Below are 17442 nucleotides of genomic sequence, written 5' to 3' on the forward strand. Positions count from 1 at the left end.
GAAGAACGCCAAGCTAAGATAATATTTAGTAGAGAACCCGAAAGAGGCCGCAGGCTTCGTGGAAGGCCGCGTGCACGATGGCTTTCTGCAGTTGAAGACCTGAGTGAGTGTGCTCAACGTTCAGGGCGACTGGAAGCGATTGGCCCAGGATCGAGTCCAGTGGAGAAGGATACTCCATTCGGCGTAGGTTCGTCGAAGAGCTGTAGATCATCAAGTATCAAGTAAGTAAGTACATTACAGTGTATGTGGAGGATAATGTAAAAACTCCGAAACTTCTTACATAGTTTGTGAAAAACTTTAGATTTAAGCTCCAACATTCATGTTCGGTCGGTCAACATATTTCAGAAACTGTGTTTTGGGATTTCTTCGTAGGTCTAGGTCGTTGGTCGATTCATAACAGCGATCCACAGGGTGCTGCTGAAGAAGACAAACGGTGCCTTTCCATCTATTTCTAAGAGGGCGGCTCCGTCATGTGGCTACGTGTCGCAGCCCTGGTATGACGGCATGCCAAAAAACAAACAATTCGGGATTAAACACTTAGCAACGGATACGCCATGTTTAACGGAAACATTATTGGACACCCGTGCTGAGAATATCAGCCAGGACCCTTTTGGAACCTGCACAATTCACCCCCTTACTCGGGAGCTGCAATCAGAATCTCAGAGTCAAAATCTCAGAATAAGAGTCTCAGACTCAGAATCTCAAAGTTAGAATCTCAAAATCAGAATCTCAGACTGAGGATAAAAATCTCAGAATTTCAGAATCTTAAAAACTCAGAATCTCAGAATCATCATCTCAGATTTTCAGAATCAAATTTTCATCATCAACCATTTTCATCGGATTACTGTCCGACATTCTGGCTACGTGCCCGGCACACCGCAGTCTTCCGATTTTGGCGGTGTGAACGATGGATGGTTCTCTCAACAGCTGATGCAACTCGTGGTTCATTCGCCTCCTCCGCGTACCGTCCGCCATCTGCAACGCATCATAGATGGTACGCAGCACTTTCTGTTCGAAAACATCCAGTGCGCGTTGGTCCTCCACGAGCATCGTCCAGGTCTCGTTTCCGTAGAGAACTACCGGTCTAATAAGCGTTTTATAGATAGTCAGTTTGGTACGGCGGCGAACTCTATTCGATCGGAGCGTTTTACGGAGTCCAAAGTACGTACGATTTCCTACCATGATGCGTCTCCGAATTTCTCTACTGTTATCGCTATCGGAGGTCACCAGTGAGCCCAAGAACACGAATTCTTCAACCACCTCGATTTCGTCACCACCAATACGAGCTCGTGGTGGGTTGCTTACGTTGTCCCTCTCTTGAGCCTCTTCCTATCATCCTATTCGCTTTTCAGTCTGATGTAGGCTTCTTACATCCTCTCAAAGTTACGTGTCGGCGAAACCAAATAACTGGACGGACTTCGTGAAAAACGTACCACTCGTGTCAATCCCTGCCCTTCGTATCACCCCCCAAAGCGATGTTGAATAGCAGACACGAGATACCATCACCTTGCCGTAACCCTCTGCGCGTTTTGAAGGGACTCAAGAATGACCCTGAAACTCGAACTACGCACATCACCCGATCCATCGTCGCCTTGATCAACCGTATCAGTTTATCCGGCAATCCGTTTTCGTGCATTTAGCTGCCATAGCTGGTCCCGATCGATTGTATCATATGCGGCTTCGAGGTCGATAAGTAGATGATGTGTAGGCACGTTGTGTTCGCGACATTTACGCAATACCTGACGTATGGCGAACACCTGGTCCGTGGTAGAGCGTTCACCCATAAATCCCGCCTGGTACCCGCTCGATGCCCGCTTTTCAACACTTTCTGTCCTGTCCAGCAAATCTCCTGCAGCGCCACGACGTCGAAGTTGCGGGGATGTAATTCATCGTAGATTATCCTGTCGCAACCTGCGAAGCCTAGCGACTTACAGTTCCATGTTCCAAGTTTCCAATCGTGATCCTTTATTCGCGCCTAGGTCGTTGCCGATTGTATCGAGTCGTATTATATTCTATGCCGTTCGTAATGGTTGTTTTTAAAGGCGGCTTATTGGGCCTGCGCAAAAGTTTCTCAAACAAACGGTTCATTTATTCTTTCCTCGTCTACACACATAGCTTCATATATACAGACATAGAACTGAAAAGAATAAATTTTGGCTGGTCTGCCCATTTTAAATGTTGGTGTAGATTCCATGAGCTTAATGATGGTAATGCGAAATATCTTTTACAGACTCTACAGGTTCCTCGAGGCATTCCGTGAGGTTCCGGGATAGGTCAATGCGGCCTTTTGCACTAGCTAGCGAACTCATCATATAAGTTTATTCGTGAGAAACCATGGAGAAAGGCCAAAAACGGAAATGTTCTCCCCTACATGGCCCTTTTGCCGTAACAAATAAAACAAAGAAAACCCCGCTTTCAAATAATTCTTTTATTGGAAAAAGCATACAAATTATCAGACATTTTCATTAAAAGTTAAAACGATTGCATGCCAAATTACGGTTATTTAGCAAAATTCCATTTCGCAGAAACCCCGACATTTCGTGAAATGATGTACTTCGCGGAAATTACATAAGACGCGGAATGATATCTCCCAGTACTACCCATTTTGTAGAATTTATGTTTTCTTTGTATATATTTTTCCATTGGGAGTCTTACTACAGTTTTCAGCATGCTCTACGAGTGGCTGATGTCAAAAATTGTTAAAAGCTCCAAACCTAAAAATGATCAACATCAACTGCCATTTAATGTAAAGAAATATTGAAAAATTCGATTTTTTTCAAAAGAATACGCTATTTGCAATGAACCAATTTGGAATAGAAGGCAAATACGGATTCCTTGTGGGGCCTTCCTTAGCCGTGCGATAAGATGCACGGCTACAAAGATGTTGAAGGTGGCTGGGTTCGATTTCCGGTGCCGGTCTAAGAAATTTTCTCGACTTCCCTGGGCATAAAAGTATCATCGTGCTAGCCTCATCTCATAATATACGAATGCAAAAATGGTAACTTGGCTCAGAAACCTCGCAGTTAATAACTTGGAAGTGCTAAGCTGCGAGGCGGCAATGTACCGGTGGTGGATGTAATGTCAACAAGAAGAAGAAGAAGGATTCCTTCTTTTAATGCAAATTTAAAATATTTGCCGAAAATAGGAAATAATTTTCAAATATGTTGTGTAACTAAAAACGCAGGAGTTTTGCGTTTACATTCAGTAACCTATCAGCGAAATAGAAAACATAATTTCCACAAAATGGGGATATTTTCGCAATTGATCCATTCCGCCTTATGATTTTTCGCATATCAGGTCGTTTCGCGAAAGGAGAATCCACGAAATGGAATTCCACCGAAGGGCATTCCGCATTTTGTCATACAACCGTCGAAACGATTCGGCTTAGTTAGACATATTTTTCAGCTCCTCCTTCTTGCAGTGATTTACACATAATTTCTTGAAATTGTTTAAAAGCTGTTGGCGAAGGGCTTCTCTTTGCTTTTTGATTACATTACTGCGAGATTTAAACTCCAGTATGCATTCATTAGGGATGACATCGTTTTCCGCATCGTCGTCTTCGGTTGATGATTTATCCTACAATAAAAACCATGGACCAATATCCTTAAATTTGATTTGCTCCAAAACAACTTACCAGCATTTCCTGCAATGTCATTGGCACCCCTGGCGTAGAGCTCTGCATGAAGCTGTTTGACCGTAATGCATCGCCACCAAAGCTCGGCGATCGCACAAATTTATTTAGTGAGTTTATTATTCCACCATGGTTACATAACCCATCGGAACATGCTACCTCAGAGCCTTCCGGAGTGCTTACCAAACTCGATGTTGTTGAATCTATGTTTGAGGAAATGTTTGATGATTCAGTGTGAAGTGGCTCTGAAGAGTAGCCACCGTCGTAGGATGTTCTTGTGCACGCATCGGTCGTTGAAAACTTATCGATGCTGGATTCTTGGCACGACGAACATTCTTGCAATATTACATCCTCTTTCGTTACACCAGCTTGATTTTTCTTCATTCCGATAATAGATTCAAGACCAGCATCGACTATAGTTCCATCGCAGAGAATCACACGACTGTCGTCTTCCTCATCATCGTCTTCTATATCATCCGGTGAACACGAGTAGATTTTGGAATCCCGTTCAACCATTTTATTGGAAGCATCCGTGGGCTTCTTTTCGCTGCGCTTCTTTCGCTTCTTCAACTTCTTCTGCTCCTTCTTGTGTTCTTTAGATCGTTCTTCGCGACTGATTTCTTCATACAGGAGCTCTAAATTGCTGATTCCTTGTTTCTTCTCAACTGCCATATCGAAACTACGACTCAGAGCATGAACTGCCACGGCAGCTAGCACTTGGCATGCATTTTCCTCTTCTCTCAGACATACACTAATTCGTCGAAGTCTTTCGTAGATGCACATCCCGATGCAAGTGAGTACTTCTTCTTGAGCAATTTCCAACGTTTTTGCATGTCGCTCCCGGTGCCTTGAGTTCCTGAAAATTTATTAGAATGTCTATCAATGTTCTTTAGAGTGAAAAAGAAAAATTTACCTTCCGTTAAGTTCCGGTTCTGCACGTTTAATTAGACTATCAATATAATCTAGTTTAGTTTGTAAATGGATGTGCTTGTCTGATAAGCATCGTTTGATTCCGGAATATAAATGAGCAGCGTATCCCTTTTCTTTTGCAGGATTACTTTCATCTACTAACAAAGAATATGCCTTTTCAACCTATAAAAAAGTTCTGGTTATGCTTCCAAACCAACAAATCATTAAATGGTTTTATACCTTTGTTCGACATTCCTGACAGAATTTATGCTTCTTCAAATATGCATCAAGCGTCGCATGCAGTTCGGATGATTCAATCACGGCCAGCTCATCTTTGCATTGCTGTTTCATGCAGTTCCATACATCCCTCCATGTCTCCGAAAATGGACGGGATCGAAACGAATCCAACGAATGTAAATTGCACCGTGAACTTTTCCTATTCCGGAACTGGTTATCTAGCAGCTCGTCCAGCACCAACTTGTGCTTGTGAAGCAAAGTGCAGACTGCCTGTGGAGACTTCATTTTTTCTTCACTAATGGTTAGAACACCTTTTCCTGTGATAACGATTGGATCAAGGGTTGGATGACCGGAAAGCATCAATTGGTAGAATAGCCTTTCAACGCTTCGGCGACATCCAACGCAAGGCACATTTTGGCTGAGAACTGACGTAAATTCTATGGTTGGTACGTTCAGAGATAGTCGCAACTCGGCAGGAGTTAAGACTCTATATTTCCTAGTAAATTCATCTAGCTCTTGCCCTCTAACTAGTGGCTGATCGAATACTAATCCTTTGGAGTTTAAATCCATCAGCATCTAATGGATTACACAATGGAAATAAGGAATTAAACAGAAAAATCAAAGGATTCATGAGCACAAATAAATTACCATCAAATTTTCTCCTCCAATCAAAGGCAGCTGCCGTTTTGATACTTTAACGCAATTCATCTCATCCGATCGGTAAACGTACGTCAATTTGGCCATACTTTAGTTTACTGCGATGTTGCTGACACGAGAATCACTTTTAAAAGAAAATTCAACTTTCCTGTATGATAAATTCAGAAATTATTAAAGAAAACTCTTCAAAAATGTACACACACACGTCGTTCCGATGGTGATTTTAATGAATGTCAAAATCTACGATGGAGAGACATCTACAATGAATGAAAGAGACACAATGAATGGAAAGTAGAGGTGGACAGCAATGCTGCATAGGACTGTTTAGTACAAAACGCTAACCTGCACGCTAATCTGAAATAACTATACACGGAAGAAAAAAAGTACCCAGCGTTGAGTTTTTTAAAACTTATTTTTAAATTATTTTTTCTCTTCTCTTTCATCCACTCTTTCTTCTGTTGTCAAAAAGAAAAGAGCCAAACAATCCAAAGACGCCAGTTCAATACGGGAAGCCAATTTTGAGTTTTATTACCTGAGGTCGAAATTGAGTGAATTAAACTTACATTTGGGTAAATAAATTTTCTATTGGGTATTTTTTTTTTAACATGGGAGTAAAGGCAAACTACTTCGACCCTACTTGCTTTGTTTAGTTGTTGAGCAAAAATATGAGATTTTCTTCAGTTCAACGTAAAGAGCATGCTTTTATTATCCCCAACATATTTTTATTTTGTTTGTAAACCTTTTATTTACATTTTTGTACTGCAAACAATAAGTCATTTCAATCGATAGAATGACACTAACATTATATTTATAGAATGACAGTTGGCCCATGCAGCATAAGAACAAATTTTTAGTCCCATGAAAATTTAAAATGCAAATTAAAAATAGTTCCGGGGCTCCAAAAATTCTGAAAAATTGGGGTTAGGCTCAGTTTTTTATGCTAATTCAGAATATGTAAAAACATATATACCCCTAAACAACCCAATTTTGGCTTCCCGTACGGATGATCGAGGTTGGGTGAATTAAACTCAGATTTTCGTTTACCCATTAATGGGTACTTTTATTTGCTACCTCTTTCTCTCTGCAGAAAAATTTAACCATTTTTTGAAGTTCGGCGGCATAACCCATTAATGAACCCGCTGAACTTCAAAAAATGGGTAAATTTTTCTGCAGACAGAAAGAGATAGCAAATAAAAGTACCCATTAATGGGTAAATCGAGATTCTCCGTGTATAATGAGAGATATATGCAAATACTTTTCCCGATGATTTAGCAACGCTTTTACTTTTGTTAGCAAACGCTTCCAGCACTTGCCTCAGCGCAAAATGTTGAAGCTTGTATATGACTTTGCATTTGATAACAATTTGGAATATGTTTGTCTGTCCACTAACAGTGTTTAAGGTCACTCCTGACGGAATCCAAGTTTCAAAGTGCTCGCGTTTTCGGGGGCACACGACATAAACCAGATTACTTCTACTCGCGAACGTAAAACAAATGGTTTATTCGATGGAATTTTTCTTAAAATCTATCTCAATACCTCTCAACCTCGTCTCAATCTGCAACAATAACAACGTTCATTTGACTCACGTTTTGACAGTTCTCAATGCTCGATTGGCTTACAATATTGCCTGATTTTCTCAAAATTGCACGCGGCGAACCCTTAATGAAAGGTACCGCCGCACTTTCTGCACCCCGTTTACTTGATTCTTATGGGTAAATAGCATTGCGGTGTATCGTTTGGCGCGGCCGTACCTTTCGACAGTCATTCGCCGCGTGAAGTTTTGTGCAAGTACCCATTTGGGAACACTAGAAACGCCGCGCAGTATATCATATTCGCTTGTACTGTTACCCAGATTTGAGTTTAGGTACCCGAACTCAAATTAGAGTAACCACGGTTTTGCTGAATTTGGGTCACTTTGACATAATTCTGGGTAGGTCCAGGTTAGCGTTTAGAGATATGTGAAAGCGCATATCTCTACACGCTAACCTGGACCTACCCAGAATTATGTCAAAGTGACCCAAATTCAGCACGCACCGACGATTTAGTTTGTTTAGTCGTTTGTCGGTGCGTTTGACAGAGGAAGGGAAACGGTCGCATTAACGAATTACGTCTGATGATGGCTGAAGAATAGTAGGCCGAAACGCGTAATGTGAAAAATGCCTTTTTGATTTCATCGTCACCGAAAAAAGCCAATCAATTTCGATTAATAATTGGGTAAGTATGGCCTGAGCTATGCTGAGACTCCCTGAATCAATGGCCTCAGGGTCGGCACGCTCACATCAAGCTACCCGCGGGCAGGGAACTCTCGCAATCAAAATGTAGGGAAAACCACAGAGCTTCACAATGCGACACTTTATTTTCTCCACTCTTTCACTTTCTTAAGTCTAGCTAACCTGTCTTCCTCGGGGCCCCTCTTCCTGGCAGCACTCCACCACTTCACTTCTTCCTTTTTCAACTCCTGTCCTTCCTCGCCCTCTGCCTAGCTCTCCTTCCGTCCTTCCTTGTCTTCAACCTTCGATGCAGGGCATTCACGCTGGCGACGGCGGCTTTCTTCCTCCTCGGTACGGAATCTTTACTTCCTTCGCCCTTCAACGGCCTACGTAGCGTCGGTGGCTGACACTTTCCTCCGTTTGTTGCCGACGACTCGGCTCGATGCGGCTTACCGGTGGTAACGCCGGGGTGGCTTGGGGATCTCCCTCGCTCCTTGCCGCGGTCCAAAACGACCAATAAGATGGCCGAACGGCTATCGTCGGAACAATGCCGAATCAGGCCGACAATGGAACCTGGGTAGGAAGGCGGTTCTCGATGGGGTTTAACCAAGGGTTTTACCATAAAAACGGCGGGGTTCTGGGAAGGAGAAAATGCTGGGATCAGCTTCTGTCTCCGGAAACAGCCACTTTAAGTTACCTGACGTCCTCTACGCCTGGTCTTCTTCCACAAACACTCTCACTTCAACTTCTTCTAATTCGCTAGCTTTAAAACTGTATTCCGTTCACTTCGAGTTCCGTTGGAACGTGAGTACGACAGCTGCCCCAGCCACGACGTCAAAATCATCATAGTAGATTTGAACGCTCAGGTTGGCCAAGAAGAGGAGTTTAGACCGACTATTGGGAAGTTCAGCGCTCACCGGCTGACGAACGAAAACGACTAATTGATTTCACCGCCTCCAAGAATATGGCCATTCGCAGCACCTACTTCCAACACAGCGTCCCATATCGGTACACCTGGAGATCACCACTGCAGACAGAATCGACCACGTTCTGATTGATGGACGGCACTTCTCCGACATTATCGACGTCAGGACATATCGTGGCGCTAACATCGACTCTGACCACTATCTGGTGATGGTGAAACTGCGCCCAAAACTATCCGTCATCAACAATGTTCGGTACCGACGACCGCCGCGGTACGACCTAGAGCGACTGAAGCGACCTGATGTCGCCACTGCATACGCGCAATATCTCGAGGCAGCGTTGCCGGAAGAGAACTCGATAGGGCCCATCTTGAGGACTGCTGGAATATAGTTAAAGCAGCCATTAACGACGCAGCGCAGAAAAACGTCGGGTATGTGGGACGAAGTCGACGGAACGATTGGTTCGACGAATAGTGCAGACAGATTCTGGAGGACGCAACGCGGGTGGTCACGCTGCAGCAAGGTACCCGGCAGAACGTGGAACGTTATAGACGGGAGCGGGGACAGCAGACCCGCCTTTTTCAGGAGAAGAAACGCCGCCTGGAAGAAGCGGAGTGCGAGGAGATGGAACAGCTGTACCGATCTCAAGAAACTCGCAAGTTCTATCAGAAGCTTAACGCATCTCGTAAAGGCTTCGTGCAGCGAGCCGAAATGTGCATGGAAAAGGATGGGAGCATCTTGACTGACGAATGTGTGGTGATCGAAAGGTGGAAGCAGCATTACGAGGAACATTTGAATGGCGCTAAGAGTACGGGCAGTTAAAGTCAAGGAAGCGGAGGAGTTGACTTCGTCAGTTCAGCGGACGATGGAAGCCAACCAGCCTTGAGGGAAGTTAAGGATGCCATCCAACAGCTAAAAGCTACCTTACACCTCGGGAAAAATTTCCGCTGGATTTTGGTCCCCGTGTATTTTAAATGGGGGCGGGATTTTGATTTTCCGTGCCCAAATCCCGAAAACATCGCATATGTAAAAATACAAGGGGAAAAAATCCGCGGACCAAATTCCCGAGGTGTGAGGCTGCCTTAAAGACCAATAAAGCAGCTGGTAAGGATGGTATCGGAGTTGAGCTCATCAAGATGGGCCTGGAAAAGCTGGCCACTTGCCTGCACAAACTGAACAGCTACCGGAGGAGTGGAAGGAAGGGGTTATATGCCCCATCTACAAGAAAGGCGACAAGCTGGAGTGTGAGAACTTTCGAGCGATCACCACACCATTCTTAATGCCGCCTACAAAGTGATATCCGAGATCATCTTCCGTCGTCTATCACCATTAGTGAATGAGTTCGTGGGAAGTTATCAAGCCGGCTTCGTTGACGGCCGCTCGCTGTCGTCGCTGTCCGGAACATCTTTTGCTGGCGAGGATAGGGGAGCTTAATGTCAAAGAAGGAAAATCCATACGATTTGACAGGTATGTACCACACATGTTTCGGACAGCAAAACAAAGGGAACCGAAGCGACAATCTTTATCTAGTAACTAAAATATCTTTTTTATTGCCCATATCGCAGTCCTCGGGATGTCCGAAAAGTGGCTTTACGGGATGGACTTATCATACCGGTTTAGAAAACCCGGGTTACAAAAGAGGCTTTTAGTACTTATAATGCCCGTCGTTTCTTCAACATTTTGTTATGGGCTGCTCTGCTAATTTGTTTCATCAGTTCCGCACTGGGGACCCCGACTACCAAGGGACTTTCTTTCGCATCTTTGTCCTTTAGGTGTTGTTGGTGCACACTCACCAGAGCAGACCAGTCTCTAAATACTAAATTACCAGTTCGACACGTCATCTCCACTAGAAATACTAGAATAAGAGATCGGCGAAGACGCCATTGGAAATTTCCAATCGATCCGTCAAAAGCGGTTCCAATTCGACTTGTTTACTTTTCGCATCCATAAGAAGCAAGCAAAAAGTTTAAGTGGTGTCAGTATTATTTCCGCGTTTTCATGCATTTTCATATGTTGCCAATTCGACAGTTTTTCACTCCGCCGGTCTCTGGTTATAGGGTTGCTAGTCTCCACCATTCTTCATTGGGCTGTCGCGTATAGAGATGTCGTAAAATTCCGATTAATCGATTAGTTACTAATCGATTACTCTTGATTCTTGTCGATTATTGAATCGATTAATCATTGTATAGTAATCGATTCAAAATTAATCGATTATCACAACGATGAATCGATTAATCGAAATAATCAATTAATTTTCGACATCCTTATGATGTCGTAAAATTCTGATTAATCGATTAGTAACTAATCGATTACTCACGATTCATCTCGATTATTGAATCGATTAATCGTTGGGTAATAATCGATTCAAAATTAATCGATTATCACAACGATGAATCGATTAATCGAAGTAATCGATTAATTTGCGGCATCTCTAGTCGCGTACCCTGCCAACTAGTGGCAGTCTTCGGCATTGAAGTAAGCCATTATCAATCTTTTTGGGAGCTTGAAGAACCACAAGCTTCCGTTTTATCGTTCCTTGTTTTCTGGAAAAAGGGATCATCATCGCTTTTATTTACAAGAACTAGGGAGCGGGATCATTTGGGCAGCACCCCCTATTCCCGTCCGCAACGTTAATAACTCGACCGCGTTCCAGCCAAATGGCTTGATTGTTTGTACGTCACTAGATATCGGCAGAAACTAATGTCGTTTTCGTTTATTCGCACCGCTTGCACCGGTGTAGGCAAACTTGCACTGGAATCGTTCGTTTTTAAAAACGGTGCAGTTCCATTATTGCACCTTTTTGCCACCGTTGCAGAAAAATCTACACCCTGCCCGAAGCGAGTGTAGTGGGTAGGCACCGCGTGGCACCAATACTTGTGCGATGCGGAGCTGTCATAAGTTTCCCATTCTGTTTCTTATTAGGTCTTTCGGGTAGCTTTGTTTTTATTTTATTATCTGCTGATATCTATGCCTCATTGAAATTATATTTAATAATTGGTATCGATGTTGTTTAAGTAGAATCAAAAGCTGCACAAAATCTTTATCCAAGAACTTTCTATAAATGTACAATTTGTTATAATGGTCATGAATTATTCCAAGTATCAGTGATTAAAATAAACCAATAAATATATCAAAATCAACAAAAGTATGTAGACATTAAAAAAGGAGATCAAATTTCACAGAACGTGTTAAATTTTCATAGAAAAATCTTTCTGTATTTAATTTTACCTGGCAAATTTATATAGTTATAAAAAAGCCTATTATTTCTACTCAATGTTTAATTTCAATAATGTAGTAAATCGATTAGTCAGTCTATTTTAACTTTTTCAAACGAATATTGACATGATCTAATAGATTTTAACTGTGAAATTTTGAAATAGATCTCAAATTAATAGTCGATTTACATAACTATGCTAAAATCAAAAAATAATTTAAATTTGCACATATGCGGTCAAGAACAGTGTTTTTATTGGTTTTAACTTCAATCAGTTTTACGCATCATATCATTTTTTAGCAATGATAAATAGTGTCTTTTGTCTTTATTAAGGTGGACTTCAATTTAAAACTTGCATCATACCATATCTGAATTTTTCTACTATTAATATAAATGTATTGTGTAATATGTTCTCTCATATTTTCTCTCGATTTCGTTTATTGACCTCTTGGTTGTCAGTAACAGCAATCCTAAATCCTAACCCATCGTTACCCCCGATGGCGGTATTTCAATAAATCGTCGATTTTACTAGCTTTCAAATAAATATAACCAAATAATATGATTGGAATTCAGTAGCTTTCTCACGGTTAGATTTTATAAATTTCTACCATTCAAAATTTATCAAATCCTACAAGGGCCCTTTGTTTTTTTGAAGATTTTTCTACATTCAAATATGTTATTAACGCATAAGAAACTATTTTTTACGTTTTCAATTTGCCAAATTAAATTACAAAATTTGTGCAATATGAAGTATATATTAAAAAACATTGAAAACAAAACAAAAATATAATCATTGCATAAATCTTAATAATATTTACTTGCTATTTGATACTCGATAAATTTGATTGACGACATCACTAACACCACCGAAAACATGTGTTGGCAGTCAAAAAGTTGCACCCAAACCGTTCGTATTTGCGGTGGCAAATATTGCACCGCCGGTGTACACCGTTCGGAATAAACGAAAACGACATAACCATGTACTAAAAAACAAGTAATTCGGTTGTAATACGCTCGAGTAATGATCGTTGCTGACGGGAATAGGGTGTGCTGCCCAAATGGTTCTCTACCCTATTTACACATGTTGTCTTTCGGACAGTAAAAACTCCTTTCGTTTGGAAATGCTGTTTATTCAACAAACTTAGCTTAACAATCAACACCGATGTTCTTGTTATGTGTTTTGCTACTTTCTTTCGAAAAGTATGATGTGTTATTTTATTTGATTTAGCAGTAATTTGTTTTTACTTGGCTTTTATAAATATTCCTAATTTTTTTTCTCTATTATGTGTTCCTACAATCTATGTTAACGTTTTCATGTTTGATGTCACACTGACTATTCCCGTAAAGCCATATGCTTTTATTCGTGTCGTAGAATAGAACTTAATCAGAGACGAACATATGTACTTGTTTTTCATAGAATATGAGAAAATGATCAATGAGTTTGGTTTATAGTCCAGAATTAAATACATTGTTAGAAAAAATAGTGGTTGTTATAAAATTATTTCATCTTGAACATACCAATTAATAGTTTGTCTGTTCTTTAATATTTTGATTTCGTTAAAACAATGAGTTAGGAAATATCTACTGGCAGTTATTGCATTTATTAATTACATAAATGTTCCTTCTTCTTCAAATCATATGAGTAGACTATCCCTACCTATATTTTTTGTTCTAATATCACTCATACACACTACTGAAATTAAAGTGCAATGGACTATCGGCAAGGTTTATCGGTTGTGAGGTCAACGTAATTTTATAAAAGACCACTTTGGAAATTTGGAGTAAAGGTAATGAAGTAAAAAATTCTATACATGAAGGATAAAATTTGAGATAGTGGTACTTCGCAGTCTCACACTGATGGATAATTGAGCATTTTGTCATCAGATCTTTTTCTTTCTTTTTTCATTGAATTCAAAATACAAGAAAAACGATTGGTAATCCTTCCATAATCCTAGTGGACCAGCCAAAACTTCAAGTAAGATAAATGTACATAATTGTTAACTGTTTCTGAGATGAAAAACTGTTTTACAATACTCAACGAACTAAAAAAAACGGTTGTGGGAAGTGTTTCCATAAAATATGAAAAGAAAACTTATAGTATTCAAACTTATGCGCGTTATTAAGCGATCTACAGAACAACAAGTATAATTGAGCATAATTTGCTTTTACAAGTAAGTTATATTGATTTACATTATGGCACGCTTATGCATGCTATAATGATCATTTAACATGTAATTTCTGTGCTATAATGTCAATAATAACAATCTTCTGTAAAGTTGCTGGAACAGTAGGCCATTTTATCACTTATTTGGAATTGTTATAACCGTGAATTTTGTTAACGTTTTTCATTTTTTTTCTAAAACATGAGTTGTAGATGCACAAATTGTTAAAATAATTTTCAAGAAATGTAACGCATACGAAAAAGTGTAGAGAATAAGATGGGTTCAATAAAGAGAACCTTTGATGTAATGAACTTATTTTGTCCGGTTGAGTTTGGAAATTAAAGATTCCTATTTTTATTTTAATATTGCACTACTATTATATTTGTCAATGCCGTTCTTCAGAAACGCAAATGATGTTTATTTCCATAATGGCCGTATTCGTTGTTTCTATGAAGTTTTAATACTACAAAAACCTACCATTAAATACCCTTTCATACATCAAAACGCAAACACTCATTCCTACAGCACATCCTAATAAGATCAACAGTGTTTCCAAGCTGCTCCCTGTTTGCTATTGTGGTGGACAGCGCACAACTGTTGATGTGGCCAGTTCGTCGAATGTTTTATCGATTGGAATCCGATCGTCGTAAAGCGTTGGTGCTTGCAGAATTATACCGGCGGTTCCGGCCAGTACCGCTAACGTGAAGATCCACAAAAACAATCGATCCAGTACCATCGCCACATATTTCCAGTCCTCTTTCACCTGTTTGAGGAATTAAAGTGATGAATAAATGGCACTGTGAGTATAAATCAGAGACACGACCACACGGGCAGGTTCTTCAACAACTAGTGATGATCAACTTTCTTTTTTTTTGTTCTCTTTATTGATGTGAAAGTCAGTTATTCACTTAATCCGCTTTTTGATCAACAATTGTTATTCCTTATCTCAGGGCTGCCCGACGTACGGCCCACGGGCCGGACCCGGGTGCTCCCCATGGCTCCAATTCTTATTGCCCCCGGAGAGTTCGAAAAATAACTTTACCATCGGCCCGACAGATTTTCTATCTCGATGGAGGAAGAGATTATCCATTGGAATTGCTGGGCGAGGATTTGCATGGAAAATAAAGGATTTGTAACGAGGAATGGAATCGATCTCGGTTATATGCCGATTAATTGATTAACTTTTAGCTTTGAGCGCCGGGACTTGCAAGCCTAAGCCACCGTGCCCCTTTTTTCGGGCCAGTTGCATTATGGGAACGCGGGCGACTATTCCTCTCCAACAATGATATAATTGATGTTAACGTTCCCATCGACGACGTGATTTTGGCCGTATGTAAGCCGAAAGGAGGCAGCATCGAAGAAAGGTACCACAATTTTCGGGTTCAGCGTGATAACCTTCTGATGCAGTATGAGTTTACGTAAAGATTGCAGCCACATTTGCCGTGCAAACATTCCCACCATCGCATTCCAGTTCAGCGTTGTCATCAGCCGTATATAGTTTGCGAAGGAAATTTAATTGCGCGCCGGCGGCAACACCAAAACGAGGAATGACTTCCGTTATCGCCTCGATCTGCCACAGTGACGTCAAGATTACGCTGAAGTCGTCGGCGTAGACAACAAGCAAATTCTCCCCACACACTTGCTCGAGCCGGCACACCAGAGGATGAAGGTAGATGACGAAAAGGTGCATGGACAACGCACAGAACGAGCAATCTCGAACGGACGAATGAGGCGCCCATTGATGAGTATCCGGGATGTAGACCTACTGGTAATGCGCGCGAGAAGAGCGATGAGCTCCTCGTTGTAGCCGAGCGACCGCATGCTGTCGAAAAGGAATGAATGGCGCACTCGATCGAAGGCGTTCTCCAGATCGAAGCTGATGAGCTTACCGGCGCGACGGTGATGACAGAGATAGGTGATCCGATCTTTCAGAGCGAGGTTTGGAATATGTTGCACTCTGAGTTCGAACATTTTCTGTCCGTCACTCAAAACGCGGTGAGCTTGCATTATGCAACGTCAAGCAGTTTGACGAACATTGACTCCGCCCCCAAGAAAACGCTTCGGTTACTGCTTTGTTTGAACGCGTGTGAAGTTGTTCGAACAACCATTTGACAGTTGGCGGCTCGGTTGGAAAAAATTAAAACGGTTTTATTTTGGTTTCAGTTGTCGGGGGCGGAGTCAAGTTTCCTCGAATATGTTTGAGCATTTGTAGTGTAGTTGCACAAACCCCCATATATTTTTTGGTGGTTGGTGCTCAAGTTGGAGCTTCGGTCGTTCGTGTGTGATAGTGTTGGTCGAATAAATTGATTGTTCGTGTCGCTGTTAGTAAAACTTGATGGATGTTTGATTAAACGAGAGGTGGAGTCAATGTTGGTCAAACTGCTTGACCGTGTGTACGTTCCATTACGCACTCTAGTCGGATTTTCAATATGCGGGAGAGAAGTTTAGCAGCGAAATGGGCGGTACGAGCAGCGAAATGGGCCGGTACGCTCGGGCAGTCTTATCTCCACCTTTCTTTTTCACCAGTACGATGAAACCTTCCACGAAAGCATGGGGAAGATTACCGGCGAGTGCTTCATTGAGAAGCAAGTTCAACTCTCGTGGGTTCCGTACATTCCACTAAAAGAGCTTAATATATTTCTCGTGGGTTACCGTCGGCTCCTGGTGATCGTTTTGCTGCGCTTGTTTTGATAGCAGATAATATTTCTGGCATCGTGATCTCTTCTGTGCATCTCCCGTTCAGTGGGTCGTCCGGTGGGATAACGCGTTCGCAAACAAACCCGTCCTCGTTGTTATCTGCTGCTTCTTCCGAGTAGAGGCCGGGGAAAAAGCAAACAGATTTGCTTCTATTGCTTGTCGCCCATTTGCAATCTCGTTCTCAGCAGTTTGCAGCTGCGTGATGGTTGTTTTTTTCCGTCGTCTTTCCCCCAGCTGGAAAATTGACATGGGCTCTCCGGCCAGGTGCGTTTCATTTAACGCGTGGGAAAAGTTCCGTTGTAGTGCCAGCATTTCACTTTTTAAGCGATTTATGGTGGTCAACATTTCGGGGTGTTGGTAATATCCGTCGTACGCTAGCCGTAGTTGCGCATAGAGACGCTGGTGCGCATCGTGAAATTCCTCGAAAGCGGCTCGAAATTTCCACTTGAAAAACGATTTGATTTTTGGCTTAGCGTACAACAGCCACCATTCCATCCACGACCCTTAGTTCCTGCACTGCCGGGTCCAATATTGCCACTTATAATGGAACTCGGCTCGTGTCCCAGTGGGGGGAGACAGAGTCGTACTGTCAGCGTCTGTGAAGCAACAAACGTGCGTGTAGGTGGACTGCAGCTTGTTTCGTAGGCCGGCGCTCACGTACATACGGTCAAGTCGAGACTGCGCGTTCCGATTGACGTACGTGAACCCAGGGTCAAGCGGACACAGCTTTTCCCACGCGTCATGCAGCTGCTGGACGGTTGCTTTGAGAGACTTGTATTCGGGCTGGACGAGTCGCAAGCTC

General features: G+C 41.9%; 2 protein-coding genes across 7 annotated transcripts in view; both read right to left on the reverse strand.

The window, feature by feature from the left end:
- Positions 1-2408: 2408 nt before the first annotated feature.
- Positions 2409-5735, reverse strand: LOC134218126 (gametogenetin-binding protein 2-like). The gene is made up of 6 exons (XM_062696998.1): positions 5640-5735; positions 5426-5582; positions 4781-5353; positions 4545-4723; positions 3635-4487; positions 2409-3576 (listed from the first exon to the last, which is right to left on the reverse strand). Exons 2-6 carry the CDS (start codon positions 5519-5521, stop codon positions 3385-3387), a joined length of 1893 nt encoding a protein of 630 aa, XP_062552982.1. The 5' UTR covers positions 5522-5582; positions 5640-5735; the 3' UTR covers positions 2409-3384.
- A 7161-nt stretch (positions 5736-12896) lies between these two features.
- The window catches only part of LOC134207982 (acetylcholine receptor subunit alpha-like), a 68976-nt gene continuing 64430 nt past the window's right edge, over positions 12897-17442 (reverse strand). For all 6 annotated transcript variants that reach the window (XM_062684088.1, XM_062684090.1, XM_062684086.1 and 3 more), the window contains one exon: positions 12897-14706. In XM_062684088.1, coding sequence (XP_062540072.1) covers positions 14515-14706 — 192 coding nt within the window. In that variant the 3' untranslated portion in view covers positions 12897-14514. The remainder of the gene's footprint in view (positions 14707-17442) is intronic.

The sequence above is a fragment of the Armigeres subalbatus genome, chromosome 1, assembly GCF_024139115.2.
Source record: "Armigeres subalbatus isolate Guangzhou_Male chromosome 1, GZ_Asu_2, whole genome shotgun sequence".
Classification (NCBI taxonomy): domain Eukaryota; kingdom Metazoa; phylum Arthropoda; class Insecta; order Diptera; family Culicidae; genus Armigeres; species Armigeres subalbatus.